The sequence below is a fragment of the Entelurus aequoreus genome, linkage group LG03 (assembly GCF_033978785.1).
Source record: "Entelurus aequoreus isolate RoL-2023_Sb linkage group LG03, RoL_Eaeq_v1.1, whole genome shotgun sequence".
Lineage (NCBI taxonomy): Eukaryota > Metazoa > Chordata > Actinopteri > Syngnathiformes > Syngnathidae > Entelurus > Entelurus aequoreus.
Window position 1 is genome coordinate 82,936,348 of NC_084733.1, and position 19,271 is coordinate 82,955,618.

At 40.7% G+C, this 19,271-nt stretch overlaps 1 protein-coding gene across 5 annotated transcripts in view; it reads right to left on the minus strand.

The window, feature by feature from the left end:
* LOC133646972 (calcium-dependent secretion activator 2-like) overlaps positions 1–19,271 on the minus strand; it is a 269,411-nt gene that overhangs the window by 199,702 nt on the left and 50,438 nt on the right. For all 5 annotated transcript variants that reach the window (XM_062042966.1, XM_062042965.1, XM_062042963.1 and 2 more), the window contains exon 3: positions 3,295–3,627. In XM_062042966.1, coding sequence (XP_061898950.1) covers positions 3,295–3,627 — 333 coding nt within the window. The remainder of the gene's footprint in view (positions 1–3,294; positions 3,628–19,271) is intronic.

A 19,271-nucleotide genomic window follows, 5' to 3' on the forward strand; every position in this document is an offset into this window, starting at 1 on the left:
CTTTTCGACCCCTCGACCATGCAGCCCATTTTTCTTCAAGTGCCTCCTTATTGTGCATCTTCAAACAGCCACACCACAATTTTTCAGAGAGTCCTGTGTTTCAGCTGAAGTTATTTGTGGATTTTTCTTTGCATCTCGAACAATTTTCCTGGCAGTTGTGGCTGAAATCTTTGCTGGTCTACCTGAATCCCTCATTCTCCACTTCTTAATCAGCGTTTGAACACTGCTGATTGGCATCCTCAATTCCTTGGATATCTTTTTATACACCTTTCCTGTTTTATGCAGTCCAATTACCTTTTCTCGCAGATTCTTTGACAATTATTTTGCCTTCCTTATGACTCAGAATCCAGAAACATCTGTGCAGCACTGGATGAAAGATGCAATGGTCTGTCAGAAGCTCAGAAACTCACTGACCTTTTATACACACACATTAATTACAAACAAACAGGTCACAGGTGAGGATTGGAACCTTGATTAGCCATTCAAACCTGTTTGTGTCAACTTTTGTGCATGTTATCAGATCAAAGTCACTGGGGTATGTAAACTTTTGATCAGGGTCATTTGGGTACTTTCTTTTGTAATTTTGATTTAAAAAGACTAAACACAGTTGTTTGCCAATAAATAGATTCACACAACCATTAAGCATATTGTGTTATCATTCATATTTTATGAAGAATGGCCAAGAAATCATAAATTCTCCCAGGGTATGTAAACTTATGAGCACGACTGTATCTGCAATGCGGTGAATATTTGTAATAATATGGGTGTGGCCTAATTACTGGTGCGCTATATAGCCAGGAAATTTGAATTAATTTCAATATTTCGCAATAAAAGCTTTTCAAGGTACAAACTGCGTCACAGAATTGATTAATCTCGTATAGCGAGACGTTACTGTACTTTTAAATGCGTGTTGAAAACGCGCTTCCTGTTCCGTGCCTTAAACAGGAAGTACAACCGTCCATAGTGTTTCAGCTCGAATGGATTCTTCATTCATCACTCCAAGCAACGTTTTTAAGTTTCCACAATATAACAAACAATTCTTACTTTACTGAACCGTCCCATGTGTGACGTCTGTAGGAGTGTGTTCATGCATATTTGTTTGTGCTACCGTAATGTAATCAAGTTAGCGTCGTTAGCATTAGCTAATTTGCTAACACGTTTACAACAATTTAGGTATGTGAATAAACATTTACACATTTTTTCGTACCTGTACATATCTGCGGTTAATAGTTTGATGCGGTGAATGTATGTAAAAATATGGGTGCGTTATTGTCAGAATAATTGTATATAAGTTATCACACAACTTGTTTGCTTGCAGTTCTGGTTGCCCTGCGTGAAGACCGGTTGCCCTGGTTACTATCCACTGGTGCTTAAAAAGCTGCCTTGAAGCTTATCAAACAAAAGGCGGACAGCTTGTAAATCTCCACTGTGTGCGATGGAATGTGCCGTAGAGGTGTCGGTTTCTCAGATCTGGACAACCACGGGAAGGCAAGCAGAGAGGGGGCAAACCTGACACCGCTCCAAGCACCCTTTGTTTTAACTGTTTATGACCCAGTGCAGCTGCTGCATAATGAGACCCCTCCCCTTAGAAGCAGCTGCAACTATGTAATCAGGGAATGCCCAAATAAATGGGGAGGCGTGGAACTTTTTCCTCAGAGCGTGGTGTGACACTGTACAAAGATGCAGGTCCACGCGCTCTCGTCATGAGCTAAATTGAATCCTGTCTCGGTTTGATTCCTTGCTTCTTGTCCTGTTTAATAGATAGTTCGGTGTTTGAACCTGACAGCTATATAGCCAGGAAATTTTAATTTATTTAAATATTTCGCAATACAAGTTTTTCAAGGTAGGAGCTGTGTCACAGAATTGATTAAAATCTCATACAGCGAGATGTTACTGTACTTTTAAAGGTGTGTTGAAAATGTGTTTCCTGTTCCGTGCCCTAAACCGGAAGTATAACCGTCCATAGCGTTTCAGCTCGAATGGATTCTTCATTCATCACTGCAAGCAACGTTTGTAAGTTTTACAATATAACTAAAACTATTCTTACTTACTAAACCGTCCCATGTGTGACGTCTGTAGGAGTGTTTTCATGCATATTTTTACGTGCTATCGTAATGTAATCAAGGTAGCGTCGTTAGCATTAGCTAATTTGCTAACACGTTTACAACAATTTAGGTATGTAAATATCTGCAGTTAATAGTTTGATGCGGTGAATATATGTAAAAATATGGGTGCGTTATTGTCAGAATAATTGTATATAAGTTATCACATAACTTGTTTGCTTGCAGTTAAGGTTGCCCTGGTTACTAACTACTGGTGCTTAAAAAGCTGTCTTTGATCTTATCAAGCAAAAGGCGGACAGCTTGTAAATATCCACTGTGTGCGATGGAACGCACCGTAGAGGTGTCGGTTTCTCAGATATGTACAGCCACGGGAAGGGCCTTATCGGGACTAGCAGAGAGGGGGCAAACCTGACACCGCTCCAAGCACCCTTTGTTTTAACTGTTTATGACCCAGTGCAGCTGCTGCATAATGAGACCCCTTCCCTTAGAAGCAGCTGCAACTATGTAATCAGGGAATGCCCAAATAAATGGGGAGGCGTGGAACTTTTTCCTCAGAGCGTGGGGTGACACTGTACGAGGATGCAGGTCCACGCGCTCTCGTCATGAGCTAAATTGAATCCTGTCTCGGTTTGATTCCTTGCTTCTTGTCCTGTTTAATAGATAGTTTGGTGTTTAAACCTGACAGCTAAATAGCCAGGAAATTTTAATTCATTTAAATATTTCGCAATACAAGTTTTTCAAGGTACAAACTGCGTCAAAAAATTGATTAATCTCATATAGAGAGATGTTACTGTACTTTTAAATGCGTGTTGAAAATGTGCTTCCTGTTCCGTGCCCTAAACCGGAAGTATAACCGTCCATAGCGTTTCAGTTCGAACGTTTGTAAGTTTTACAATATAACTAAAACTATTCTTACTTACTAAACCGTCCCACGTGTGACGTCTGTAGGAATGTTTTCATGCATTTTTGTCCGTGTTGTCGTAATGTAGTCAAGCTAGCATCGTTAGCATTAGCTAATTTGCTGACACGTTTACAACAATTTAGGTATGTAAATAAACAGAATTGATTATTCTCGTATAGCGAGATGTTACTGTGCTTTAAATGGTCAAAACCTCCTAAATCCTGTAGAAAGTCTGCCTGGAAGAGTGGATCTTGCTGCAAAAACGTCCCCATTTCTTCACTTCCTGTAAGAGTTACTTGTACTATTTCAGTGTCAAAGTGGGCGGCTCACCTGGCAGGCGTTGTACAGCAGCTGGTGCTCAAACTTGCGGACGCCGAGGATCTGCTGGAACATCTCGTAGAGCTGCTCCTTGCTGAGGATAAGCCCTGACACGGCGCTCATGTGCGCCCGCTGGGGCTGGCGCCGCATGTCCTCGTCGCCCCTGTAGATGGCGTCGTACTTGGCGATCCACGAGGTCAGCACCGTCTCCTTGCTCAGGCCGTCGATCTCCGGCAGGCCGCGCACGCGGCGCTCGATGTTCTTCTTGAACACCTCGCGGAAGTCGCCGGCCGAGTAGCCGCCGCCCTGGACCATCTTGGAGACGCGCTCGCTCTTCAGGAAGCCCTGAGGACACGGAGACCAGAACCATGACACGCCATGTATGAAGAGTCAGGCAAAGTCGTGGTCTGTTGTGAGAATTGCCTTGTTTGACCATCCTAGACCTCCGTAGGTCACGTGAGGCGTCTGCGTCACGAGAGTTGCTAATGTTAGCCAAGTTAGCTCACGTGTTGTGGAGAATGCATATATGTTTAAGAGTTCTTTCTTTATTCATAGTCATGTTTGGAGCAGCTAGTATTTTTCCATGTATACTCTGTATACCAGTTTCTCATTGTCTACAGAGGTCTGTGTAGTGTTTTAGGCTTTGGAATGTGAAAAGGATGCATCCCCCTCCTTATCAGTGCTGGGGAAGGGGGAGGCATTCCTTTCTGGGGGGGACTGCTTTCCGATTCAAGAGGTAGTTTCTTTCCGTTTGAATGTTAGACCATCCCGAGATGACGGTATGCCTGTATTGATGTGGGCTGGTCTCCTGAAGCTTCAGTAAAACTTGTTAATATTCCTATTCTGTCTTGATGGTCCTTCTTACTCTGCATATATGTCATCTGAAAGAATTTTGGATTGACCAGTGACATTAATTCCCTGAGAGGGAATACTGGGCAGACGCAACCGTGTGTTGAAGAGGAGACTGAAATAAAGGAGTCGTGTATGAAACAAGCTCAGCTTCCTCATGAACATGACATGGTGTCGGAGTTAAGGACTACACACCTAATGTCACCAAAGAATGGCAAAGTTTTGTGCCCCGAGAGCCCTTTCTTTTTGCCGTCCAGCGGAGCGGGCGATAGTGAGGCAGGGATTTAACGCTTTAGGACATTACAAGACCTTGTGTTTATAGTTTTAAAGCCAGAGACGAAGACAAACACACAGACGGAAGAGGGAGGCATTCCTTTCTGGGGGGCCTGCTTTCCGATTCAAGAGGTAGTTTCTCTCCGTTTGAATGTTAGACCATCCCGAGATGACGGTATGCCTGTATTGATGTGGACTGGTCTCCTGAAGCTTCAGTAAAACTTGTTAATATTCCTATTCTGTCTTGATGGTCCTTCTTACTCTGCATATATGTCATCTGAAAGAACTTGGGATTGACCAGTGACTTTTATTCCTTGAGAGGGAGTACTGGGCAGACGCAACAGTGTGTTGAAGTGGAGACTGAAATAAAGGAGTCGTGTATGAAACAAGCTCAGCTTCCTCATGAACATGACATGGTGTCGGAGTTAAGGACTACACACCTAATGTCACCAAAGAATGGCAAAGTTTGTGCCCCGAGAGCCCTTTCTTTTTGCCGTCCAGCGGAGCGGGCGATAGTGAGGCAGGGGTTTTAACGCTTTCGGACATTACAAGACCTTGTGTTTATAGTTTTAAAGCCAGAGACGAGGACAAGAAACACACAGACGTAGCAATTTCTCAATGACCGCAACGTTATTAAGTTAATTTTCATTTATTGTTTGATGAAGTCCTACAGTTTGTATTACACTCCCTTATAATTAGTGTTTTTATGTTTCATCATAGCATTTTTGCTAATTTTGTACGTTCAAACCTAAATGTCATGGATTTTGATATTTGGTACATTCTTAGAAGTACGCTAACTTTTACTATGTTAGCATGCTTATATTTTATGCTAGCAATTTAAGTAATTTTACTCATTTAAACAAACCTATAAATCATGGTTTGTGATACTTGGTGCCACTTTAGAAGTATGTTAACTTTTCTTACGTCATCATGCTAACGTTAGCATTCTAACACTTTATGCTAGCATTTTAACGAATTTTGTCCATATAAACTTGAATATTATGGAAATTTGGCACTTGGCAGCATCTTACAAGTACGTTAACTTTTCCTATGTTAGCATTCTATGGTTTCATGCCAGTATTTTAACAAGTTGTATTTATGTAACCCTAAAAACCATGGACTGGATTGTTCCTATAGTAACATGTTAATGTTAGCATGCTAATTATACCAGCATTTTAACTCATTCTGTACGTTGGAACCTAAAAATCATTCATTTTGATACTTGGCGCCATCTTGGAAGTATGCTAACTCTTCCTATGTTATCATACTAATGTAAACGTTTCATCATAGCATTTTTGCTAATTTTCTACGTTCAAACCTAAATGTCATGGATTTTGATACTTGGTAGATTCTTAGAAGTACGCTAACTTTTTTTTTTAAATTGCTCATTTTATACTAGCAATTTAAGTAATTTTACTCGTTCAAACAAACCTATAAATCATGGTTTATGATACTTGGCGCCATTTTAGAAGTATGTTAACTTTTCCTATGTCATCATGCTAACACTTTATACAAGCATTTTAACGAATGTTGTCTATATGAACTTAAAAATTATGGAAATTTGACACTTGGCAGCATCTTACGAGTATGCTAACTTTTCCTATGTTAGCATTCTATGGTTTTATGCTAGTATTTTAACAAATTGTATTTATGTAACCCTAAAAACCATGGACTGGATTGTTCTTATAGTAACATGTTAATGTTAGCATGCTAGTTATACCAGCATTTTAGCTCATTCTGTACGTTGGAACCTAAAAATCATTCATTTTGATACTTGGCGCCATCTTGGAAGTATGCTAACTCTTCCTATATGTTATCATACTAATGTTAACGTTTCATCATAGCATTTTTGCTAATTTTGTACGTTCAAACCTAAATGTCATGGATTTTGATACTTGGTACTTTCTTAGAAGTACGCTAACTTTTACCATGTTAGCATGCTTACATTTTATATTAGCAATTTAAGTAATTTTACTCGTTCAAACAAACCTATAAATCATGGTTTATGATACTTGCCGCCATTTTAGAAGTATGTTAACTTTTCCTATGTCATCATGCTAACACTTTATACAAGCATTTTAACGAATGTTGTCTATATGAACTTAAAAATTATGGAAGTATGACACTTGGCAGCATCTTACGAGTACGCCAACATTTCCTATGTTAGCATTCTATGGTTTCATGCCAGTATTTTAACAAATTGTATTTATGTATCCCTAAAAACCATGGACTGGATTGTTCCTATAGTAACATGTTAATGTTAGCATGCTAATTATACCAGCATTTTAGCTCATTCTGTACGTTGGAACCTAAAAATAATTCATTTTGATACTTGGCGCCATCTTGGAAGTATGCTAACTCTTCCTATGTTATCATACTAATGTTAACGTTTCATCATAGCATTTTTGCTAATTTTGTACGTTCAAACCTAAATGTCATGGATTTTGATACTTGGTACATTCTTAGAAGTACGCTAACTTTTACTATGTTAGCATGCTTATATTTTATACTAGCAATTTAAGTAATTTTACTCGTTTAAACAAACCTATAAATCATGGTTTATGATACTTGGCGCCATTTTAGAAGTATGTTAACTTTTCCTATGTCATCATGCTAACACTTTATACAAGCATTTTAACGAATGTTGTCTATATGAACTTAAAAATTATGGAAATTTGACACTTGGCAGCATCTTACGAGTACGCTAGCTTTTCCTATGTTAGCATTCTATGGTTTTATGCTAGTATTTTAACAAATTGTATTTTTGTAACCCTAAACCATGGACTGGATTGTTCCTATAGTAACATGTTAATGTTAGCATGCTAATTATACCAGCATTTTAGCTCATTCTGTACGTTGGAACCTAAAAATCATTCATTTTGATACTTGGCGCCATCTTGGAAGTATGCTAACTCTTCCTATGTTATCATACTAATGTAAACGTTTCATCATAGCATTTTTGCTAATTTTGTACGTTCAAACCTTAATGTCATGGATTTTGATACTTGGTAGATTCTTAGAAGTACGCTAACTTTTTTTTTTAAATTGCTCATTTTATACTAGCAATTTAAGTAATTTTACTCGTTTAAACAAACCTATAAATCATGGTTTATGATACTTGGCGCCATTTTAGAAGTATGTTAACTTTTCCTATGTCATCATGCTAACACTTTATACAAGCATTTTAACGAATATTGTCTATATGAACTTAAAAATTATGGAAGTATGACACTTGGCAGCATCTTACGAGTACGCCAACATTTCCTATGTTAGCATTCTATGGTTTCATGCCAGTATTTTAACAAATTGTATTTATGTAACCCTAAAAACCATGGACTGGATTGTTCCTATAGTAACATGTTAATGTTAGCATGCTAATTATACCAGCATTTTAGCTCATTCTGTACGTTGGAACCTAAAAATCATTCATTTTGATACTTGGCGCCATCTTGGAAGTATGCTAACTCTTCCTATGTTATCATACTAATGTTAACGTTTCATCATAGCATTTTTGCCAATTTTGTACGTTCAAACCTAAATGTCATGGATTTTGATACTTGGTACATTCTTAGAAGTACGCTAACTTTTACTATGTTAGCATGCTTATATTTTATACTAGCAATTTAAGTAATTTTACTCGTTTAAACAAGCCTATAAATCATGGTTTATGATACTTGGCGCCATTTTAGAAGTATGTTAACTTTTCCTATGTCATCATGCTAACACTTTATACAAGCATTTTAACGAATGTTGTCTATATGAACTTAAAAATTATGGAAATTTTACATTTGGCAGCATCTTACGAGTACGCTAACTTTTCCTATGTTAGCATTCTATGGTTTTATGCTGGTATTTTAACAAATTGTATTTATGTAACCCTAAAAACCATGGACTGGATTGTTCCTATAGTAACATGTTAATGTTAGCATGCTAATTATACCAGCATTTTAGCTCATTCTGTACGTTGGAACCTAAAAATCATTCATTTTGATACTTGGCGCCATCTTGGAAGTATGCTAACTCTTCCTATGCTATCATACTAATGTTAGCATGTTCATGTTTTATGCTGGCATTTTTACTCATTTGATCATCTGAACTTAAACTTCATGGGTTTTGAAACATGTCTCCGTCTCGCAAGTATGCCAACTGTTCCTGCTATAACAAGCTAACATTTGCATGCTAATATTCAATGCTAGCTTTTTAGCTTCAATCAGTGCCCAGCAAATATCGCTGAGGTCGTCTGATGTCAACATGGCGACTGAAAATAAATAGATCAAAGGAGAAAATGAGTTTGATGTATTGGCATAAAGTTCCTCTCTCGCGTCGTTAAGCGAGAGGCTGTGAGTCACACTGCGGCGTTCTCCTCTCTGTTATCTGGCCGCGTTAATGTCAGCCATTATTACTAATGAATAGATCGGCAGGGGGGCTCTTCCCTCCCCTGCTGCTCCATTTAATTGGGGTTTAAAAATGTCACTAAATTATTTACACGGCAGCAGAGCAGGGGCCTCTAAGGTAGAAAATGAAAAAAGGTGTCGACAGATGCTCCGCAACAAGTTTGTAACATCCCAAATTTATTTGACTGACTTGCAGTTTTAAAAAATGCTTTATGCTACGAGGATGGGCGACATTGAAATTTGTATGGCTGTCTTGAGTTTCCAATCATTTGTACAACTCTTATTTTTTTGTGATAGAGTGATTGGAGCACATACTTGTTGGTCACAAAAAACATTCATGAAGTTTGGTTCTTTTATGAATTTATTATGGGTCTACTGAAAATGTGAGCAAATCTGCTGGGTCAAAAGTATACATACAGCAATGTTAATATTTGCTTACATGTCCCTTGGCAAGTTTCACTGCAATAAGGTGCTTTTGGTAGCCATCCACAAGCTTCTGGTTGAATTTTTGACCACTCCTCTTGACAAAATTGGTGCAGTTCAGCTAAATTTGTTGGTTTTCTGACATGGACTTGTTTCTTCAGCATTGTCCACACGTTTAAGTCAGGACTTTGGGAAGACCATTCTAAAACCTTAATTCCTTTACCACTTTTGACGTGTGTTTGGGGTCATTGTCCTGTTGGAACACCCAACTGTGCCCAAGACCCAACCTCCGGGCTGATGATTTTAGGTTGTCCTGAAGAATTTGGAGGTAATCCTCCTTTCTCATTGTCCCATTTTAAGCACCAGTTCCGTTGGCAGCAAAACAGGCCCAGAGCATAATACTACCACCACCATGGTTGACGGTAGGCATGATGTTCCTGGGATTAAAGGCCTCACCTTTTCTCCTCCAAACATCTTGCTGGGTATTGTGGCCAAACAGCTCAATTTTTGTTTCATCTGACATCACATGGACAAAGATAAGACCTTCTGGAGGAAAGTTCTGTGGTCAGATGAAACAAAAATTATTTATATATAAATTATTTATATATAAATATAGTTAAGTTAGGGCTGTCAAATGATTAACATTTTTATGGCGATTAATCGCATTATTCATAGGTAACTCAAAATTAAGCATGATTAATCGCAGAAAATAATTTTCCGTCATTGATAAGTGTACCCTCGACAGGTAATTCTTAAGTTTTTAATACCATGAACAGACAATTAATTTGCTTTCATGAAATGTTTTTAAACATTATGCTTTTTGAAACAGCTCAACACAAAAAGGATATAAACACGCTTTTAAAAATAATTTAAAAAAACGACATGGTGTCTTGTTAGAGTTTGTAGGAATACCGAATTTAGCACTTGCATTTAGAGGAGAGGAGCTACACTTCCATGTTTCGATAGCAGTTTCACGCATTAGTAACACAAAATGTGAATTGTTACGATCATGCTTTAATTGTCAAAGATGTTTGGTGATGTTTTTTCTACCTAATAAATGTTTCTGATATTCTGTACTTTACATGTTGTACAAGTTAATGGCATTCATATCTCAATACTTTACCCTTCTCTACCTACTTATTAATAAAATGTAATATTCCGCCTGTTTAAAATTCTGTAATTGCAGACTATCAATCAGAACAGGTTATGAAAGAATACACCATAGCAATGGTAATATTGTGTAGTCAACTGTAATTACCCGACGTGGGCTGCAGAGGGCAGTGGCGGGCATGCCCGCAGTATTAAACCTAGTCTAGAAGACGACCTTGTTCAAAGACAATCTTCCTCCTTCATATCGCAGCTGCCATTACAATACACTTAACTTCAATCTGCCAGAAAACATTTATTTAGGTAGAAATATCACAGAATAACAAAATAGCATGATCAGATTTTAGGACAATTTTTCGTTGTTTTGTTGGTTAGACAGGATGTGAAGCATAACGCTATTATTGAGAAGCCACCAACCGGGCGTGTGTGATTGGAATGAGAAAAAACTTGACATGTTTTGACGAAAATCTCCGATAAAAGTGACTTTTAGACGTCCTCACTACCGTCTTTGGTTCTGCTGAGCTTGTATTCCATCCCACTAAAGCAGTTCGTGTAGCAATCTACATTTTATGTTTTCAGTGCACTTAACTGTACTCCAAACACGGACAAGAAGCTTCTCTTCACTACAATCAACAATGCTCGTCTCACGGCAATTGAAGGTCAAATTGTCTTGTCGACTTGCCATGGCTTTGGATCTGAGATTTCCCATCGGGTCTGTGGAGGGGGGCGTGGCCTGCGGGCCTGCAGCGGAACGGGGCGTGCCAGGACCGGCCTCGAAGTCAGCGACAGGTGCGTAGATGGCCCAGGTGGGCCTGATTATCTAATCATCTGTCACTCTGTTTAAGCAGCAGCCTGGAGGAGAGTGTTAGCTGGAGCTGGCGTGAGAGCGAGAGCGTGCCTGTCACCGTCACAAAAAGACAATTGCTGGAAAGCAACAGAGAGACTTGATTGGAAAATAAAACTATATTGAACCATGTCGGTGCTTGGTGGTCCAAAGAACCCACTGGGGGGCAACCTCCACAGGGTCCCCATTTTTTTTCGAGCTTGCGGCTCAACAGTAACTGGACGCCGTTACACATTTGCTCAAACTACGGGCCTACCGAGGGTCAAAAACGTTAATGGCACTTTAAAAAAATATATCTTTGTCAAAGGAACTTATTGTTAAAGGCCTACTGAAAGCCACTACTACCGACCACGCAGTCTGATAGTTTATATATCAATGATGAAATCTTAACATTGCAACACATGCCAATACGGCCGGGTTAACTTATAAAGTGCAATTTTAAATTTCCCGCTAAACTTCCGGTTGAAAACGTCTATGTATGATGGCGTGTGCGCATGACGTCACTAGATAAACGGAAGTATTGGTACCCCATTGAATCCAATACAAAAAATCTCTGTTTTCATTTCAAAATTCCACAGTATTCTGGACATCTGTGTTGGTGAATCTTTTGCAATTTGTTTAATGAACAATGGAGACTGCAAAGAAGAAAGTTGTAGGTGGGATCGGTGTATTAGCGGCTGGCTGCAGCAACACAACCAGGAGGACTTTGACTTGGATAGCAGACGCGCTATCCGACGCTAGCCGCCGACCGCATCGATGATCGGGTGAAGTCCTTCGTCGCTCCGTCGATCGCTGGAACGCAGGTGAGCACAGGTGTTGATGAGCAGATGAGGGCTGGCTGGCGTAGGTGGATAGCTAATGTTTTTAGCATAGCTCTGTGAGGTCCCGTAGCTAAGTTAGCTTCAATGGCATCGTTAGCAACAGCATTGTTAAGCTTTGCCAGGCTGGAAAGCATTAACCGTGTATTTACAGGTCCATGGTTTAATAGTATTGTTGATTTTCTGTCTATCCTTCCAGTCAGGGGTTTATTTATTTTGTTTCTATCTGCAGTTAAGCCCGATGCTATCACGTTAGCTCAGTAGCTAAAGTGCTTCGCTAAAGGGGAGATAAAAGTCACTGTGAATGTCCATTTCGCGTTCTCAACTCTCATTTTCAAGAGGATATAGTATCCGAGGTGGTTTAAAATACAAATCCGTGATCCACAATAGAAAAAGGAGAGAGTGTGGAATCCAATGAGCCAGCTTGTACCTAAGTTACGGTCAGAGCCAAAAATGATACGTCCTGCACTGCACTCTAATCCTTCACTCTCACGTTCCTCATCCACAAATCTTTCATCCTCGCTCAAATTAATGGGGTAATCGTCGCTTTCTCGGTCCGAATCGCTCTCGCTGCTGGTGTAAACAACGGGGAAATGTGAGGAGCCTTTCAACCTGCGACGTCACGCTACTTCCGGTACAGGCAAGGCTTTTTTTTTTATCAGCAACCAAAAGTTGCGAACTTTATCGTCGATGTTCTCTACTAAATCCTTTCAGCAAAAATATGGCAATATCGCGAAATGATCAAGTATGACACATAGAATGGATCTGCTATCCCCGTTTAAATTTAAAAAATTCATTTCAGTAGGCCTTTAAATGATGGCCACAGTTTGACCCTGGACCAGGCGATTTCTACTTGCATTGTTTTCTATGGATGAAAATATAATTTCTTCATAGGTAATTATCTTTGTGAATTAAACGTTCGTCACTTCAGCGCTCCAACAAAAGCTTCATGTGGCGAGTACGTCACCATGGCGATGAGTCAGCGGCGGCAATTACGACTTCATGCCATGTGAACACGCTGATGCGCACATCAAGGGCCAACAAAAAAGCCTGACAATCCGGCAAAATGTTTGACCGACTGGACAAAACCAAACCTGCTGCTTTTAATCTTTTACTTCCTCCTTAAATTATTGACGTTAAGATGAACAAAGATGTTTGTCAAGAAACCTTTGCAATAATCAGTCGGATAATTATGGTGGCGCTCGCGTCCATGAGTGCTGCCAGCACTGGGGAGCTGTGGTTCACCGACAACATCGACCAAGAGGCATCGACAATATCTTCATGAGTCAATGTGAACACGCATGTGTAATAATTAGTGCTGTCAAACCATTAACATATTAATCGCAGTTTGTTATAGTAACTCACAATTAATTGCCATTAATCACAAATAAATATAGTTTTTCATCAATAATAAGTGTGCCATGGACACATCGTTTCCAAATTTTTAAAACCACGACCGGACAATTAGTTTGCTTGAATTATTTATTTCTAAATCATTCTACCTTTTTAAACAGCTCAACACAAAAAGGATATAAACACACTTTTAATGTAAAAACATTTTTTTAAATTACCTGCAGTGCGTTGGTGTCTTGTCAGATTTTGTATCATGTCGGAATACAGAATTTGTATTGCTGCTGTAGGAGCACTTGCATTCAGAGGAGGAGCTACATCAGGTTTAGATACCAGTTTCACGCACTACTAACACAAACCGTGGATTGCAGTAAAACTCGGAGATGTTTGTTAATGCAGTCTGTGATATTTCTACCTGAATAAATATTCTGTACATTACATGTTGTACAAGTAAATAGTATTCATATCTCCGCATGACAATGTTTTAATATTCTCTATGTATTAATACAATGTAATATTCAGCCTGTTAAGCGTTCCGTAATTGAGAACTTGTTAGAATAATTATGTATATATTATCACACGACTCTTATGCTTAAAGGCCTACTGAAATGACATGTTCTTATTTAAACGGGGATAGCAGATCCATTCTATGTGTCATACTTGATCATTTTGCGATATTGCCATATTTTTGCTGAAAGGATTTAGTAGAGAACATCGACGATAAAGTTCGCAACTTTTGCTCGCTGATAAAAAAAGGCCTTGCCTGTACCGGAAGTAGCGTGACGTCGCAGGTTGAAAGGCTCCTCACATTTCCCCATTGTTTACACCAGCAGCGAGAGCGATTTGGACCGAGAAAGCGACGATTACCCCATTAATAAGAGCGAGGATGAAAGATTCGTGGATGAGGAACGCGAGAGCGAAGGACTAGAGTGCAGTGCAGGACGTATCTTTTTTCGCTCTGACCGTAACTTAGGTAAAAGCTGGCTCATTGGATTCCACACTCTCTCCTTTTTCTATTGTGGATCACGGATTTGTATTTCAAACCACCTCGGATACTATATCCTCTTGAAAATGAGAGTCGAGAACGCGAAATGGACATTCACAGTGACTTTTATCTCCACGACAATACATCGGCGAAGCCCTTTAGCTACGGAGCTAACGTGATAGCATCGTGCTTAAATGCAGATAGAAACAAAAGAAATAAACCCCTGACTGGAAGGATAGACAGAAGATCAACAATACTACCAAACTCTGGACCTGTAACCACACGGTTAATGCTGTACCGCCTGGCGAAGCCTAGCAATGCTGTTGCTAACAACGCCATTGAAGCTAACTTAGCTACAGGACCTCGACAGAGCTATGCTAAAAACATTAGCTATCCACCTACGCCAGCCCTCATCTGCTCATCAACACCCGTGCTCACCTGCGTTCCAGCGATCCACGGCGCGACGAAGGACTTCACCCGATCATCGATGCGGTCGGCGGCTAGCGTCGGATAGCGCGTCTGCTATCCAACTCAAAGTCCTCCTGGTTGTGTTGCTGCAGCCAGCCGCTAATACACCGATCCCACCTACAGCTTTCTTCTTTGCAGTCTCCATTGTTCATTAAACAAATTGCAAAAGATTCACCGACACAGATGTCCAGAATACTGTGAAATTTTGCGATGAAAACAGAGCTGTTTGTATTGGGATACAATGTGTCCCAATACTTCCGCTTCAACCATTGACGTCACGTGCAAACGTCATCATACATAGACGTTTTCAACCGGAAGTTTCCCGGGAAATGTAAAATGTCACTTTATAAGTTAACCCGGCCGTATTGGCATGTGTTGCAATGTTAAGATTTCATCATTGATATATAAACTATCAGACTGCGTGGTCGGTAGTAGTGGGTTTCAGTAGGCCTTTAAGGGCCATTGCTATAGTTATTATCAATTGTGCTGAAGTTGTACTTTTCTATCTGTGCAAAGCCAGTCTCGTATCAGTGTTTGTTTCCAGAATCTTTCCAGTCTGCTGACTGCCAAGGCCGAACATCGAGTGCAGTGACGCAGACAGAGCAGAGACGAGGCGATATCACGAGTATCAACACATTTGCATTTCATTAATAGTCATATATTGTGTCTAACTGGAGCTGTCGAGATTGCCCCCTTCCCTCAGCGACAGCTTCAGTGATGTAACCAGGGACCTCCCAAATAAATAGAGGAAGCACGTGGGCTTGACTTTAGAGCGTAGTTTGGATCTGTAACTAGAGTACAACCCCAAAAAACGTCTCTCCTCAATTGAGCAAAATTTAACTCTGTCTCTGCATGATTCCTTGCTTCTTGTCTGTTTAATAGAACTATCAGTCAGAACTTGTTATAAAAGAATATATATACACTTTATTTCATTCTACCATAGTCCTCAACTGATGTATGAGCATTTAACGAGGCAGAAGTATCACAGATTACATTACAAACATTTTTTGACAAAGCATGATCGTATTTAGGGCTGTGAATCTTTAGGCACCACACGATTCAATTCTTGGGGGTAACGATTCGATTCTCGATTCAAAATCAATACTTTTTGATAACATCGGGTGCCAGTTCTATGATTAACCACATTCCTCCATAAAATAGACAAACAGCTCTGATCAATGTCTATATTACTCAAAAGAAAACTGATTTTGTATACAAAAATGCTTCCCAAACATTTGATAAAGTCGAATACAAATAAGGCAACAAGAAAAGTAAATCTGTACAGCAGATATGTTCATAAATCTGTGGCTGGACAGGACAGATTAAAAAAATAAATACATTTTAAATGGATTAAGAATCGTTACAAATAAAAGCGATTCAATCAAAAAAAATTTTTTTTTTGACAAACCTATCCATCCATCCATCTTCTTCCGCTTACCCGAGGTCGGGTCGCGGGGGCAGCAGCCTAAGCAGGGAAGCCCAGACTTCCCTCTCCCCAGCCATTTCGTCCAGCTCTTCCCGGGGTATCCAGAGGCGTTCCCAGGCCAGCCGGGAGACATAGTCTTCCCAACGTGTCCTGGGTCTTCCCCATGGCCTCTTACCGGTCGGATGTGCCCGAAACACCTCCCTAGGGAGGCGTTCGGGTGGCATCCTGACCAGATGCCCGAACCACCTCATCTGGCTCCTCTCCATGTGGAAGAGCAGCGGCTTTACTCTGAGTTCCCCCCGGATGACAGAGCTTCTCACCCTATCTCTAAGGGAGAGACCCGCCACCCGGCGGAGGAAACTCATTTCGGCCGCTTGTACCCGTGATCTTGTCCTTTCGGTCATAACCCAAAGCTCATGACCATAGGTGAGGATGGGAACGTAGATCGACCGGTAAATGGAGAGCTTTGCCTTCCGGCTCAGATCCTTCTTTACCACAACGGATCGATACAGCGTCCGCATTACTGAAGACGCCGCACCGATCCGCCTGTCGACCTCACGATCCACTCTTCCCTCACTCGTGAACAAGACTCCGAGCTACTTGAAGTCCTCCACTTGGGGCAGGATCTCCTCCGCAACCCAGAGATGGCACTCCACCCTTTTCCGGGCGAGAACCATGGACTCGGACTTGGGAGGTGCTGATTCTCATCCCAGTCGCTTCACACTCAGCTGCGAACAGATCCAGTGAGAGCTGAAGATCCTGGCCAGATGAAGCCATCAGGACCACATAATATGCAAAAAGCAGAGACCTAATCCTGCAGCCACCAAACCAGATCACCTCAACGCCTTGACTGCGCCTAGAAATTCTGTCCATAAAAGTTAAGAACAGAATCTTGACACACCTAAACGTAATGAATTTTTTTTTTTTTTAAATTTTGTCATGTAGGTAGACCGGATGTGCAGTTATTGAGTCTGTTTAGCTGATTGGACAGCTAGCTTGCGCAGCAAGTGGGTCCATGACGATGACTTCTGTTTTGTTGGATCAGCCGTTTTACTGCCGTGTTACAGACACAGTTTGTAAACAAAGTATGTAAATACACATTTACAGAATATTTCTGTAAAATAACTCATTTCACAACGTATATATCTGCGGCTTACAGTACGGTGCGGCTAATATACGAAAACTAGAGATGTCGATAAATGCTTTAAAATGTAATATCGGAAATTATCGGTATCGGTTTCAAAAAGTAACATTTATGACTTTTTAAAACGCCGCTGTGTACACGAACGTAGGGAGGAGTACAGAGCGCCAATAAACCTTAAAGTCACATAATATCATCGACTTTTCACACACACAATTGAATGCACCGCATACCTGGTCAACAGCCATACAGGTCACACTGAGGGTAGCCGTGTAAACAACTTTAACACTGTTACAAATACGCGCCACACTCTGAACTCACACCAAACAAGAACGACAAACACATTTCGGGAGAACATCCGCACCGTAACACAACATAAACACAACAGAACAAATACCCAGAAACCCTTGCAGCACTAACTCTCCCGGGACGCTACCCTCAAACCCCCCCCACCTCAACCTCCTCATGCTCTCTCAGGGAGAGCATGTCCCAAATTCCAAGCTGCTGTTTTGAGGCATGTTATAAAAAAAAAAAGCACTTTGTGACTTCAATAATAAATATGGCAGTGCCATGTTGGTATTTTTTTCCATTACTTGAGTTGATTTATTTTGAAAAACCTTGTTACATTGTTTAATGCATCCAGCGGAGCATCACAACAAAATTAGGCATAATAATGAGTTAATTCCACGACTGTATATATCAGTATCGGTTGATATAGGAATCGGTAATTAAGAGTTGGACGATATCGGAATATCGGCAAAAAAGCCATTATCGGACATCTCTAACGAAAACATATTTTTTCCTTCTATAATTTAGTGGGTGTGGCCTGTACGGAACATTGTTTCTTATGGAGAAATGTGCTTCACTATACAAACTTTCCCATTTAGGAACCATGTTCAAGAACCAATTAAGTTTGTAAGTGGAGGTTCCACTGTATCTGTCTTGAGAAGCAGGAAGTTATCTGTATGGTCTTGAAAAAAAAAAAAAAAGATTGTGCATGACTATTGAGAGATAATCTCTGCTATTTCCATGCGGGAATCGCGTTCGCCGCCGCTGGGCTCCATTTAAGACGGCTGGTGATTGCGTCATCACTTCTGGCTCCATTACACGTTTTTCATGCCACATTTCACGCACTTATGCAGCAATGATGGGTGAGAAATGAGCTCCTGGAGTGGCACCTCCAGCTATGGCTCGGCGCTGGCGTGCAGGGGGAGAACGTCTGCACGGTTGGCATTATGGGATGTCGGGAGTGACTGATAAGACCGGCGTCAGCGTCCCCTCTGGCCTTTTAAGTAAAAATATCAAACACTTTAATCGGTCGCTTAATGTCGTCGCCTATCCTTCCTCTGCTGGCGTCGCCATGCCGACCACCGGGAGAAGCAGAATATAGATCATGTGACGTTTTCCCAGCGAGACTGCCCGCCTCCATCCATCATGTGGCCTCCCGGCCTGCCATCAACGCGCTTCGTCTCGTTTTGTTCCGCCGCCGCCCGCCATGGAGAGTTGGCATGGAAGCGGTCTTGTTTGAGGACTACAGCTCACACTGGACGAGAAGTTCTAGACCAGGGGTGTCCAAACTACGGCACGCGGGCGTCTTCCATTTGGCCTGTGAGACGTCATGAGTTAAATAATCAAAGTCAATTGTGACCACTTAGCGTTTGAATGAAACAAAGCGGAGCATTTACGTCTACGACCCAATGCAAACAACATTCCCTAGTCATGGTACAGAAAAAAAAAATGCCAACAGACATGGTCACACGCAACACAATTTGTTTTTGATTGATACTAAAAGATCCACTTTTCAAAAAATGCGTTAGCTTGATGCTAATTTACATTGGATGTGCCATATACCAGGGTTAGGCGAAAACTGGGCTGAAAACTGTATCACGATATGCCTTTTTTATATTGATC